This window comes from Teleopsis dalmanni, chromosome 2, assembly GCF_002237135.1.
Source record: "Teleopsis dalmanni isolate 2A chromosome 2, ASM223713v2, whole genome shotgun sequence".
NCBI classification, from domain to species: Eukaryota; Metazoa; Arthropoda; class Insecta; order Diptera; family Diopsidae; genus Teleopsis; species Teleopsis dalmanni.
In genome coordinates, this window is record NC_051847.1 from 242,505,552 (window position 1) to 242,521,027 (window position 15,476).

At 29.0% G+C, this 15,476-nt stretch overlaps 2 protein-coding genes across 2 annotated transcripts; both read left to right on the forward strand.

Annotated features, from left to right (window-relative positions):
• Positions 1 to 54: 54 nt before the first annotated feature.
• LOC119677183 (mitochondrial import inner membrane translocase subunit Tim23-like) lies at positions 55 to 576 on the forward strand. The gene has a single exon (XM_038088455.1). It carries the CDS (start codon positions 55 to 57, stop codon positions 574 to 576), a length of 522 nt encoding a protein of 173 aa, XP_037944383.1.
• A 9,005-nt stretch (positions 577 to 9,581) lies between these two features.
• Positions 9,582 to 10,352, forward strand: LOC119677184 (homeobox protein Hmx-like). Its single transcript, XM_038088456.1, has one exon. The coding sequence runs from the start codon at positions 9,582 to 9,584 to the stop codon at positions 10,350 to 10,352; it is 771 nt and encodes a 256-aa protein (XP_037944384.1).
• The last annotated feature ends 5,124 nt before the right edge of the window (positions 10,353 to 15,476 follow it).

Below are 15,476 nucleotides of genomic sequence, written 5' to 3' on the forward strand. Positions count from 1 at the left end.
TTTACTTCGGATAATGACACTAATATTGACACACCCACCCTGGATCAAATCCCAATGACAGTAGTATCACCATTCCCAAAGCCTGGTTCTGATGTTGGTCTTGTTAGAGATGCAGGTGCTGAATTTATAGTATTCAAGAGTGTCCAGCAAGAACAGAAGTTAAAGAAGAATATAATCAACGTAGGAACGTTATTTCTTGCTGGAGGGACGATGGGATCTGTTGTTGGATTGTTCAAGGGCTTCCAAGAAATTCGCGGCCGCAATTACACTGGAAAAATTAAGAGAACAATTTTATTGAATTATATTCTTAAGGAAGGCGCCGGTATATCCAATACACTTGCGGTTTTTGGAATTATATATACCGGTGCCTCCTTGTTGGTTGACAAATTACGCCCAGAAAAAGATGATGACTTCAATATGGTACTTGCCGCAACGTCGACTGGTTTATTTTATAAATCCACGGCTGGTCTCAAAAAATGTTTAATAGGTGGTTTGATTGGAATGTGTGGTTCTGGTTTGTACAGCATGTATAAGTATTTTAAAAAGTCTGAATTCAATTACTTTGCGGAAACATAACCACCATAATTTAGAAGATTCCGAATTATTTGCTAAAGTTATCTTACTGTATTGTATGTAAAATATATAAAGAACTTTTCAAAATCATAAATTATATAAAAATATATTTTTTTGTTTTTTGAAACAGAAGAAAAGTATTCTTTTAATAATGCTGCATAATTAATGATGAGACTGCACCTAACCTAACTTATCAAGAGGGGGAATTTGGAAAGATAATTGTGGTTTGAAAGTTTAATTATCTAATATTTTGGTTCTGTATTTATATGTATATATTGTATGTATTATTAAATAAATATTTTCTTCATATTTATTTTTTCACTTAATGGATAAATAACATTTTATTGATTGTATTATTAGAACAAAGATTGTCTAGAGTAACATTATGCAATTAAATCATACGAAATTTTTAATATAAGGAAACCTATTTAAAGGAAGATAGTTAGGTTAATGATCATAAGTAAATATCAAGTTAAGTCAGATTCTTTATTATTCAAGTTAATGCAATTATTGCTTACATTATGACTAGATATGTATGTGAGCAAAAATTGAGTTTCTCATGAACTTAACACACAAAATATAATGTAAGTTTGTGCAGTTGATATAAAGAATACAACCATGTTTTTTGAAGTGTAACATTTTATGTTTTTTATTTACTTACTTTTTATTCAATTTAGCTTTTAAAAATTTTAATTTCAAATCTAAGCTAATTCAAATTTTTAGAACGTTTACTACTCTTCCGCTCAACAGTTCAATGAAGAAGAACAGTTATAGGGTATTTTTGACTCTACTGTATATATACTTTATATATATTCATACAAGTTTCTTCGTTTTTAATTTTTAATTGTTTTTACATTATCATTTTTGAAGTGCATTAATTGAAAAAAGTGGTGCCATTATCTGTACTATGCAGCGCGAAAGCAATATTTTCAAAATAATCGATTGCATATTTGGAATTTCACATATTGCATAAATTCGAGTAATGAGAGATTATTACAGGATACTTTTAAGTTCACAAAAATCTGTGGGAATAGCTATTAACTAAATTTCGACATATATGATTTTTTAAAAATATGGCAAATAATTTTTGAAAATATTAATTAATTTAATTTAAGAATATGGTTTTAACAATAGAGAATTACAACAACAAAATCTGATGTTTTTATTAATTGAACTTTTGGCAGACTATGGTCTCGAACATTACCACATACTCATCTTTAGTTGTCTTTGGAACAATTTCTTAAATTTAATTATTCGTGAGTGGGCATAATAGACCCGACGGTCGCAGTGCCACATCCCTTAACAATAATAATTATTCATGAGTAGTTTTTTAGACTTCAAGTACTAAAGGTTAAATCTGTACCCTGCCCTATTTGAAATTAGATCAAGCTTATTAGTCAACTGACCAAAGGTCGTACTTGTGTTGTTCTAAGTAGCAGTTTTGTTGATTTAGAGTTAGTTTTTAGCAATAAATTCACCTGATGTGTTATATTAGTACAAAAAATATTTTTTTTGTTTTATTACATCACATCAACTTATTGAATCTTTTCATTGGAACGAAATCATACACCACAGCTATATGTAATTGAATTAACTATTTACAGTTCTTGTTGTTACAGTTCAGTATTATTTTTTTTGAACAGCTATAACTTCTGAATCCTTTTAAATATATATATACATATGAGACATTATATGTATTTGATATAATAAATAATAATATTTGATGGATAAAAACTGGTAAATAAACATTGAACCTCTTGTACAAATTATTTTAAAGAAATTTACGGCTTTTTGACTTGTCTTTTTTTAGGTGTAGTCTCTTCTACAACACTCTCTATTTAGGTAATATCAAAATTGGGTCCATCATTCGTACAATTTTTCTCATAATTTGGACTAAGAAATCACCATCTGTACTTATCCGATTTATTTTATATTTATTAAGTATTACGATGTATCTGTAAATACATCAAATTTCATTTAATGATAATTACCTCTAACAATTTTATAAAGAAATAATTATATAAAAAAACATTATTATTTAAAAACAAATTTTATTTCAATTTTACTTTGATATATATTTTTTACTTTACTTTTTGTTTATTTCGAATTGAAAACCGCAAAGCGATTTCCATACAATTTCATAAAAATTGTGTTGCGTTTATCGTACTTCCGACAAAGTTCGATTTGTTACTTTCAGAAATTTTGCATTTATCTAAAAACTTAAATTGCAAACTAATTGGAGTTAAGTCGAGCAAATATCTACAGCAGGAGCAGCAATAACAGCAACTACAACAACAACAACAACTACAACAGCAGCTACAACAGCAGCAATAACAAAACTAACTATAACAAAACGAAAGCAAAAACAATTCCAAAAGTATTGAAAACATTACTACAACCATTTTAGTTAAAAGCTTTCATACTCGTAAACAAACAGACCATTAAACCAACACTAAAACAACCTTCACTCCCCATTACTCATTTTGGTATTATTTTTACCCTATTCTATATTTCTTTTACGGTAGGTTAACACACGAAAAATATTGCGGACAGAAAGAAGTGGGGTATTGGTAGCTAAGCATAAAGTGGAGTCAATGAAAGTTGGAACTCCCTAAACGGTCGTTCGTCAATTAGGTTCATGCGAATATTTGCAGCACTTTTCTCATACTCTTCACTTTTCTAAATGTTTCCACTAAACTTATTGTTGTAGCTGTTGGTTGTTGTTGTTGTTCGTTGTTGTTGTTATTATTGTTGTATTATAGCTTTTCCATTGATATACTTATTTAGCATTTTATGCTCTCTCTTTATACTCTTTTATTGTAGTGCAATTTGTTGGAGAATTGTTTTGACTGTACCAACTTCTTCGCTGCCGTACGTCGCTGTGCTATTTAAAGATTTCGATGTGTTTAATTTGTTAAAGTATGTAATAATGGTAATACAGTGTAAGGTGGGTGGAGAGGTCAGATTGGCTACTCAATAAATTTGTTTGTAAATTTGCATATTTGCTTTGAGTTTCTCCTAGCGTTTGTATAAGCATTCAGTGACCACTTTGTGTACGTAACGAGCACACAATGAATATTGAGTGTGGATAAAGAGTTGCCAAAAGGGTTCTTTACTAATTGTTTTGACTAGAAAATTACGAATATTTAAAGTAAATGTACTCTTGTCTTAAACGTTTAAGTAAGGTTAAGAATTAAATTAGAAAGGTTAGTCATGCTGTTAATTAGTCTATTAAGATTTTATTTATGATTTATAAAATTTATTCATAATTTGTATGAAAGAGACGAGATTTAACAAATAATCTATAAAGTAGTACAGAACTAAAATGTTATCATTTATAAACATTTTTAAAATAAATAATTTTGGGTTAATATATAAAATTTTCCTTCCCGCAAAAGAAAAAAAAATATTTATAGCATTTTTAAAAATTACAATAAGTATATTGTGTCATTTTGTAAATATCATCAAAAAACTAAAAAAAGCAATACTTCTCTGAATACAAAAAAAAATTTGATTGCTTTACAGAATTGAACAACAATATTTTATATAAAATACAGAATAAAATGAAATGAAAAAAGTACTCTGTACCCCAAACTTGACACTCAAACCCTAATGAATAACAATTTTTAGTGAAATATTTACTTAACTAAAAAATAAGTTGTGGGTTAAACCAAAGTGGGGCAACGCCTATGTGACACCTTTGATCTTTCAAATGTCATACAAAGCAATCACATTTCAGCCATAAACAAAAGAATGAAAAAAAAAAAACCAACAAAAACAAAAAAAAGCGAAGAAAAAGGGATTTATAAAATATTTTACAGGTATGCAATTTTTCTTCGCCAAAGCGAATACAAGCGAAAGTATGTTGATTGTTGGCCCCTTAACCCCCTGCAACTAAAATGTTTGCACTTTAGCGTACAGAACACTTAAGGCAGCAATCTCCTCAACAGGATGAAAGTAATTGCGCATGAATTTCTACGCATTTTCCTCATTGTCAGTTGCAAGCTAAACGAAATATTGTGTAGTCGTTGCATAGGATGAAGCGATACACCGATTTTCCGACGGTTTTGCTAAAACTAAATAACTACACAACCTCTTGCGATACATGTTCATTGTGCTTTTTCTATATGGAAATGAGCATTTGCGTATCTTCCGCACAATACTAACGCCAATGATTGGTCAGCACTGAGTATGCAGTTCCGACACGCCCAACAATTCACTCAAAACGGTGTTTAACATTCTTTTACTGTTATTCAAAATTTCAGTTACTCGCTCTCTCGCTCACACACTCTTCTCTTCTCTTTGTAAGAATTTATTATATTTTTATTATGTGTAAATTGTTTGCAAAATGTTTTGGTTATATCATTTTTCTCTTTACAATATTAATAAAAACCAAAACATTTAAAATAACAATTTTGGCCATGCCACATGCTGAGATGAGTTACCATTAAATTCAATGATATTTGTCTAAACCTAAACCTGCACTTCTACTGTAAAAATGGCCGTTCTAAAGCACCCCAGAGTGCGAATTGTATGTGCACAAGTGAGCATTGCATTTCGTTCTACATGAGTATAATGTTTCGTTTCATTGTAACAAGACCACCCCTGTTCTTTTCCATTTGGTTTCAAGTTTGTTTTATTACAGAAGAAAGCACGTGCTATTCACGGCGAAAATAATTCGCTTCTATTTGGCTTAAATGTCTTCTAAAGAATATAAAGCATTTAAAATACCTGTATGTTTTAGAATTTACTGCAAATTATTTAAAGGTATTATTATTAAGTTGGTGGAAAGAGCATAAGAGATATATTGTGACCGTAATGTAATATAAGATAGGAAATGTTCAAAGCTAAGGTTTTTTTAATAACATCTGTTTTTTTATTCTATTGTTGATTAAGTTTAATATCTATATTTGACAGTTCGTTGACAAAAGAATTACTCATCAATATATCTTTCAAAATTTTAATTGATACCTTCTATATATATCTTTTATAATTTTAATTGATACATTTTCTTTTTTGATCACTTGTTTTGTAGAACATATTGTTTGATAAAAAGCAAGTGAAAAAACAAACAAGAAAATGTATCAACTAAAATTATAAGAGATATATACATAAATAAATATATAGATATAAAAATTCAATACATTACAAATTACTTTAAATAATTATTCTTACATTTTTTTGTAGGCTGAGGAAGGAAATGTCTTCACACCCATAACAGCGTTCCTTTACTCAGAATTAATTACATGACCCGGAACTGTTTGGACAGGGTATTACTTAATACACATCCTGTATATTTGTTATAACATGCCCGCGCCGCTAGTTCGTTTTCTTTATGAAAGCTATGCTATATAAGAAACTTTTTTTGTTTGGAGAATTCTCTTGACAATCTTCGTTATATTGAACCAATTTAGGTGCTTCAGATGTGATAAGTCTTTAAGACTCGTTCGTTCATCAAACCATTGGTTACAGAAGAAGAACTTAGATCTTTATAGATCTTTATTTAAAGAAAAACTCACCAGAGACTCTCAGTATTTATAATAACATTGTTCAACTCATTGCGGTGTAAGAGTGAACTTTATAAAAGCTTTCTTTTTTAAGGAAAAGCACATAGTTTATTTGAAGTAGTTCAGGACCTCAACAAAAGTTGAACTCTCCAATAATATCACTATGGGATTCAGCTTTATGCTTCAGATTACTTTAACAAGAATATAAAATTTTTTTTAGGAAACCTCAAAATATTTAAACATTAAAAATTTTGAATTCTTTATGTAGATATTTTTTTAGACTATAAAAAAGCTAATAAGGAACTGAAGCACTAAAAACAAAGATAATAAAAGTATTTTAAGATAAGTCGGGTGTACTGTACAAGGTGAGATGAAAAAACTGCAACAAAGTAAAACGCCATAATTTTTTCATTTTTTTTAAATTTTATTGAATGAAAGCAAAAAATGTCGGAAATAACATCAAATTTGAGAATCGGTTTAGATTTGTTCGAATTGGCCACCTTTGGCCCGAAAGTGGCTCTGCGGTATTTTGTCCCATTCTCGGCGAAGCGCTTGCTTGAGATGATCGACACTTTGGTATTTTTTAGTTCCAACCTTGCTTTCCAAAATACCCCAGGCACAATAGTCCAACGGATTGGCATCCGGAGATTTTGGTGGCCATTGTGCGGTGGAAATGAAGCGAGGAACCTCATTTCTTAACCATTCTTGGATGGCGCGTGCTGAGTGCGATGGTGCTGAGTCCTGTTGGAATGTCCAAGGTCTGCGGCCGAAATGTTTGCGTGCCCAGGGCTTCAGAACTCCCTCCAAAATATTTTCGCGATAGATTTGCGCATTTAATTTGACACCACGGTCGATGAATACGAGCGGCGAGCGACCATCGGCTGTTATGGCGGCCCACACCATCACCATGGCCGGCTTTTGAGTTGTGATGGCCAACCGAAGTTGCAAATTTTCAGCTGACCTCTCTGGCAAGTAAACACGATCATTTTGTTTGTTTACAAACTGCTGGATAACGAATGGTTTCTCATCGGAGAAAACCAAATTCGGCAGTTCACCACTTTCGGCCAAGCGAAACAACTCTTTAGCTTTTTCGAGTCTAACTTTTTTTTGCGCATCAGTAAGATCTTGCACTTTTTGGAACTTGAATGGCTTTAGTCCAAGCTCATTTTTCAATATTTGCCGAATGGCATATTGCGATATGTTCAGCTCACGAGCCATTTTTCGTCCACTGCGACGCGGATTTCGTTCAATTCGCTTTTTCACTTTTCGAACCATTTCTGCCGATGTTGCTGTTTTTTTTCGTCCACTTCCTTGACGTCGGGCTACGCTACCAGTATCATGGTAACGAGCGATGGTACGAGACACAAAACATTTATTCACTTCTAAATGCTGGAGGGCTCTAACGATAGCCACTTGTGGTTTTCCAGCCAAATGCAAAGCAATCACACTATCACGCTTGAATTCCATCACAAATAACTTTTTTTTTGAAAAATTCCCACCAAAATGCTTTTGTGCGCTTGTAAACAATATAATGAGCTGTCACTAGAATAAATCTGACAGCTGTGGGACGAGCGGTTTAGAAATGACAGCAGTCTGAAGTTGGTTGCAGTTTTTTCATCTCACCTTATATATATATTATATATATATTAAATATTACCAATATTTAATATTAAATATTTAAAAATTTGTGTGATTTTCCAACTCGTTAAATTTGAATAATAATTTAACTATTAAATATTAAAATATATAAAGGGCTTAAATCATAAACACTTTTATCAGTACAATTATACAAATTATTTTTTTTTTTAAAATGTAATTAAATTAAATTTTTTTTTATATATTTTAATATGTTTTTTATCGCAATAATGTTGTGACATTTTATAATGTTATTTAAAGAAATTTTTTTCAGACATTATAATAGTCCTATTTTCTTTTTAAATTTAGAAATTAAATTTAATTAATTTGATTTTAATTCTAAAATTCAATTAAAATGTAAATGTTCATGATTTTTTTTTAATATAATCTAAACTCAATAAAGTAATTAATAATAGAGCACATCCGACACCTGTCCGAAATACTCAATTTGTATACAAAGCAAGGGAGAAGAAGCTCCATTAACTTAATTTGGTTTCAATCTGAAACATATAAATGAATACTTGTCGAAATGCATGTACAGAGTAACCTCAATGAATATTTCAATAGTTCAACACTTGACCTTTCTATGTAAATTGATTGATGTAATGCTTTTGAGTCAATAATTTAATACGAGAACATTGAATATAATACAATGAATTCTTGCAAATATACATACAAAACCATTCAATGGAAATATCGTCCACCCAGCGTGGTAATACTTAAAACTATTAAATAGTCATTTAACACTGTTTCATTGCCAAAATGTTTCACTCGAAACTATAAAACAACAATTAAAAAGAGCACCAAAAATCATGTAAAAAATGAAATAAAAACGAAATAGTTTATTTGATTTCTTTTACCGGAATAAATGTAAAAGTTTGTTGATGTGGTTCCAGAACAATTATAACAAAATCTATACATATCTGAACATATATGTAAATGTGTATATATAAATAAATTGTGGCAATACAACTAGCTTAACTGCATGGAAATAAAACAACCCCCATGACAAGGACACAACATATGAGAATCTCTTGCGTACCATGAGCGCAGAATTGCAAACAATTATAGCGGAGAGAGGCAGAATGGATATGAGACTTACCATACTTTAGAAACCTCTTGCGATAAATGTGCTCTTAAAGGTAGTTTTCCCAACCCTCTGCGCTAAGATTTTGCAGTTTTCATACTATCATGTTACCTCCCTGTGCAGTACTAAAGAACTTAACTGTTCTGCTGAGGGGTTTGTGTAGGTAGAACAGTTTTAGATTTTGTTTGTTTGTAGGTTTGTACTCTGGTATTTGTCCTTTGGGTTTGTGTGCTTGTGCTGCGACGTTAACAATTGTGGAAAACCATTTTAGCGCAAAGACCAAAAGAATTTCAACCAACCACCTTAGTTTTAATTTTGCAGCGCAGCAATGTACACACTCTTTTAAGACCGGGGGTTAAATCGAGAAACAAAAACAATAAAAACTAAACGATCAACTAAGGAAATACAAATAAACGCAACAGTACAGAACAATTTTCCGTGCTGTGAAGAGCAGAATAGAGTTTTGACTGAAAATTTGAAATTAAATGTGAATCGTTGATGAAGCGGTAAGGACGTCTTTAACGGATACAATAGCGGGCGTTGAATTGTGTAACGTGCTTTTTAAAGTAATAGAAAGTCTTCAATAAGCAATAGACAAGTGTTGACAATTAAAGAAAAGTATGACTAAAATATGATGAAACTAAGTAAATAAGAATATAAAAATTTAATTCAAGTGTGTTAACCTAAAGAATATAAAAAATAATATAAATATTTAGTGCCAAATATAAGATTAAAATTAACTTTTCTTGAAAAAAATAATACATTCATTAACACTTAAAATGTCTACTTCTGAAGCTGAAGTTGACATAAGCGTCGTCTCAAGCCCGGAACCAAGTCCGACAGGCTGTGGTAATGAGCGTGATAGCCCTATGCGTTGCATATCTCCAGCTCCATCAGCCGGTAGCGCGCCAACATCAACTACTTCAACACCAACAACAGCAGCTGGAACACCTACTTCGAATGCTAACTATCATAGTCCAACTGCTGCGTTAAGTGCTGTACCGCCGACGGTATTGCATCATCATTTGCAACATCATCTAAATAGCTTAAGTGGGCATCCAGTGGCCTTACATCATGCTTTGCATACCTTTGGTCATCTTCACCCAGGACATCCTGCTCACCCAGCACATCAGCAATTGCTACAGCATGCAGTTACACCGACGGCGGTAACACAATTAGCTGCGGTTACGGAACGTTTTAGTCCACCGGCTATGGCTGCTATGGCACCTAAATCACCAGCACACAATGGTGATGAGGTCACTTCGTTGGTGCATAATAATAACAATAAACTGATTAGTAACAATAACAGTGATAGTAACGGCAGTAGTCAGAATTTAGCAAATTCAAATGGTAATAATGGTAATGAAAGCAATAAGGTTACCACTGGTAACGGTTTCACCAGCTTTTCCATATCGAGTATTCTAAGTCGAAATGAACCAGCAAAGAAATGTGCAAATAATAATAATGTGGCTACTCTTATTACACCAATACCACATCTGCCACAACCAGGCAGTGGTGGTCCACAGGATGCTGCTATGCTTTCAAGGTAAGTTATTCGTTATTGCTTGTGATTATAAGTATGGAATATATAGAGTTCTTGGATTACTTATCTTACTTTAGTTATGTGATGTGAGATGGAAATTATTTTGAAGATTTTGAATAGGCTGATATTTAGTTGGGCTAAAAAGTATTGGGTTCTTTAAACTTTATTTATGGTTTTTAATATAGGTATAAAATTTTCAATACACTTTTGTAATATTACAAAGCCAATATATTTTAATTCATAATTTGCAAAATACTAAGATTGTAACTATAAAATATAAAAGATTATTGAAACATATAAATGTGTACAAAAAGACAAATATGTAAATATATATTCTTGTGAATTAATTTACTTTTATGCATTTATTTATTTGTATATATTACATGGAATATTACATTGACATTGATAATAATATTAATATATTACTGTTATTATCAATATAATACTATATATTTTATATATTTATAAACTGAATTTTTATTTTTGTGCATTTAAAAATATTCTTTTTTTATGTGCAATTTATTATTTATTTAATTTTTTTAAAATTATTTTTGTTTATTTATTATTATTTCCTTTAATTCACTTAATTTTAATATTTTTGTTTTTATTTTTTTATTTTTATTTATTCGTATTAATACACCAAATTTTATTTATTTATTTATATTTATTTTTTTATATATATTATTTTTACTAGCTATTTATTATAATATTATATTTTAATAACATATTATTATTATATTTTTATAATATTATTATCACATTGGGTATTAATAAAACGATTATGTTATTATTATATTATTGTTATATAATTAATATCAAATTTTATATTTAAATAAAAAAGATTAACCACTATTTTTAGAAGTACACACATCTTTTTTATAAAATAATTGATGTATTTTTTCTATTTAAGAATGTCAATTACTTTTATATATTTATTTATTATTGTATTTAAAGTTTAAGAAAAATAGTAATTTAGTAATTTAATAGGACATAATAGAGGGTTCAGATACTTAGACATTTCGAAATCATATTATGATAGAATGGATTAGATTCCATTTATGTATTTGTATTCAAAAATAAATATTATAAAGCATCTATACTATTTTCCACACAGCCGTTAGTTAGTTATTAATTGCAGTAATAATATTAATAAAATATTTAGAATACATCATATAATAAAACACAAAACCCAAAGAAAAATGTTATTAAAAGACATTCAAAATTATAATTATGTAAATTCTATTTATAAAGAAAAATATAAAAAGGCGATTATATAAAAACTTCATTATTTGTTAAACGAAAGTCAAGTTTGGTTTTTGGTTAAATTTTTTTCTCCAAAAAGGATCAAATTCACCTGTACACTTTGCAGTAATTAAAAAAAAAATATTGTACACAGTTTTATTTATATCCTTTGTAAAAGGCAGTAAAAGGATACTTGAAAACATTACTTTGAATATTGTTTTTAGCCGGTTTTGGTTTTAGACTTAAGCGATTAAAATCTTCTTATTTGAGGTCAAGTAAGATCTTATTATTGAGAAAATATTTGTTGCAATTCTATTATGAGAGAAGAAAATTTGTCTTGCTGTTGCTATAAGATTGCAACTGGATCCTCATAATATTGAGCAAGTATTCATTTGGAATTATCTGATTTACTTTCCATGTTTACTAGGATATATGAAACCAAAACTAATTCGGCTCAAATTGTGCAGAAATTCTACGAAGAAAGATATTTGCTCTACTTAATGTAGACATTTGAGAATTTTGAGAAGTTACAAAATAATCACTATTTTAAATATATTTTAAATATGCTAGTTTTGATTAACGATAACATCTTTTGTTATGAAATTCATAAAAAATAATTTAGAAAATATTTAAATTCATTAACGAAAGCCTTTAAATTTATAAAAACAAAGTATGTTTTAAATTATATGTGGAACTAACTGTTTTAATGTAACTCTATTATCTTTACTTAAATTAACCAATTATTACTATATTTATAAATATGTTTTATTATGATGGTTAGTTATAGTGCCATTGTGGTCCACAGCGATCTTAAAGATCATTTGTGTTGATACTTAACATATATTTTTGTGTTAAACATTGACCTACATAAATTCTACATCAATGCTTTTCTATATTTATCTGTATCTATAGATATCTATACTCCTCAATCTGTATTAATCCATATATCTATATATATCCAGTCTATATCTTTCAATATCTATGTTTATCAATCTATATGAATCTATATTAATTTATATCTACCTATATCTAGCTCTATCTAATTCTATATATGCGCATCAATGTCTATCTGCATCTATTTATATTTATCTATATCTATTTATTTCCATCTATTTCTATCTATATGCCTAGCAATATCCATCAAAATCAATCCATATCTATCCATATATATCAATATTTACTTATCGATCTATATATATCTAATATATATATATCAATTTCCATTTATATCCATCTGCATCTGTCTATATTTATCTATATGTAGCTATACCTGCCCACTTCTTTCTATATTTATCTATATCTATCTTGCGCTTATTTATTTGTAATTCTTAGTATAAAAAATAAAGTTTTGAAAGCAGAAATATATATATCTGTATTTATCTGGATTCAATATCATAAGTACACCAAATATGGTCACTGCATATCAAACATCAACTAAAAATTTTAATGAAAATTTATGAAAAACAAGCTGTGTTTGTTCAGTATATATGAGATATAATTAGTCAATTTCATTCATTTTAATGAGTATATGAAGTTTCTTCTTGATCAATCTATAAATAAACTTTTATTGATCTCTCTTAAATATTGGTTAAAAACAGACGCAAATAGTCGTTACTGGAGTAATTTTTAAGATCCAGTTGATACTTATGGTCTTATATGATCTCATCGTTCATTGGCATAAAAATTTTTAAAAACATATCTTTACCGACATGGGGGGGGGGAGTCGATTTGATTTACCGTATTTTTTTAATAGTTGAAAGAGTGTAAGTTATCATAATTTTTATAAATTCAGATATTAGAAAATTAACAGATGATATATGATTTAAGCCGTCTGAGTTTGTAGTGAATCCTTAAGATAAAAGTTAGGTAAATCTAAAAAATTTGAATTAATTAATTATTTTATTTTACTATATTTTCATATACCATATATTCCATATTTTACTATATTTAATATATTTAATGTAGTCGTATATTTATTTATATGTATATTATGTATATATTTACAATGTTATCAATTATATGTATTTGTTTTATTATTTATTTCTTATTATTAATATGTTTTATTAATTTGGTAGTCTTTTATGAATTTTTAAAAAGGGAACAATTACAATTAACTTTTAATTAAAATTATTACTTAATTTTTACTAGGCGTAAAAAAAGTAAAGATCGAAAGTCTTGTTAAAATTAAATAATAATTATTGAATATTACTGTTTATTTAATAATATTCAAAATTATTATTTTAATTAAATTTTTCTTATCATTTAAACCTTTTTCTTTTTTATTTTTCTAAATAGTAGTAAAATTGCAATAAACCAATTTTTCTTATTATGTTTAATTAATTGCATTTTTGGCTGATCGTAGTTATTTTATTATAAATAATAAAAAAATTTTTGTTGTTGCAATTTTACTACTGTTCGGTAAAAACCAATATATTAAAACCAATAGTTTATTCAAAAATTTAGTTTGTTTCGTCAAAACAAACAGTAAAAATTAAATTTTTTAAATATAAATGACAATAATACATCATGGTTTGAATTTTTTTTTATTAAAGTATTTATTGATATTTAATTGCAATACAGGATAAATTAAAAAAAATATTATATAATAATGGACATATATTCAGAAACAATTTCATTTTTATATAAAAAAAAATTTACTTGGGCTATTAAATTACCTTGAAGAAAAAAATTAACATCTGATCGAAATTTTATTCATTAAATAAATAAACACAAAATAACATTGCAATATGTTAATAATATAAAAATTCCCTTATTTAAAAAATAATCAAATAAAAAAACATCAAACTTGAATATACCCTTATAATTCTTCGACCCTTAATAAAAAACACTGACATACATGAGTATACGCACTGACCTATTTATATGCATATTATATTAAATGAAAGGTCACTTAACTGCTATATAAAGTGACGGCGAAAGTAAGAGAAAGAGAAGCAGAGGCACAAATGAGCAGTCCATTAATGACGTATCCTTATAAAACATATCCTTTCACTATATATACGCCTATCCTTACTATTCATATGTTAAAATTCATAATCAAAGATCAAATTACGTCAAGCGATTAACGAATGTGTTGAATAAAAAATATTTGTGTTTCACTTAAATTATATCTCCCCCTATACACTATACCCATTTAATGGAAGGTAATATATTTTTTTGGTAGGGATTAACAATGAAATTTATTTAAATTTATAAAAAGTTTAAATGATGATCATTTTCATTTCATTAAAAGAAGCCACGCATGCCGAAAAAAGGACGGCAATGCTTACCTACGTGGGTAGATAAGGATCTTGAAACAGTGCCGTAAAGTCTGCTTAACTGCAGGCATTTAGGGGATCTCAGTAACGAAACAAAGGAGCAAAATGACGGCACACGGTCGGTGCTGCGCGGTGCTGATTCTTACACGTTGTACCGGTATATGGAGCAAGGCAAAGTCGGTAGCAGCATGGAAGATCGCACCGTTTGAGTGCGCACGCGTGTCTTCTTTGGCGCTTACCTTGACGTGTGGCTACGTTTGGGTATTATTATCAGTTTATGATCTCTTAAATTGTATGTTTGGCTTCACTATATACTTATTTATACACTTTTTGATGCATTATTTTGTTAAGGATTTCATGTCTGTCCGCTTGCTTGATAAGCTCAACCGTTAATTAAATGTATCTGCATGAATTGCTGTAGTTTTGTGTGTATTTACGGGGCGAGTAGTTAATGTAGTCTCGTATTTTTTCTTATGCGTGTTATTTCACTTAATAAAGTGATTCATGATTCATTCAAGGAAGGTTAAAAGTTAAAAGAGCACTTAATTTTGTTTGGTTTCAGTTTAGTTATTACATTCACTTTTTGACGCGAATCGTTAAATGTTGACAGC

Coding starts and splice junctions, on each gene's coding strand:
- LOC119677184 (XM_038088456.1), top strand. CDS start 9,582: ATGTCTACTTCTGAAGCTGAAGTTGACATAAGCGTCGTCTCAAGCCCG.
- LOC119677183 (XM_038088455.1), top strand. CDS start 55: ATGACAGTAGTATCACCATTCCCAAAGCCTGGTTCTGATGTTGGTCTT.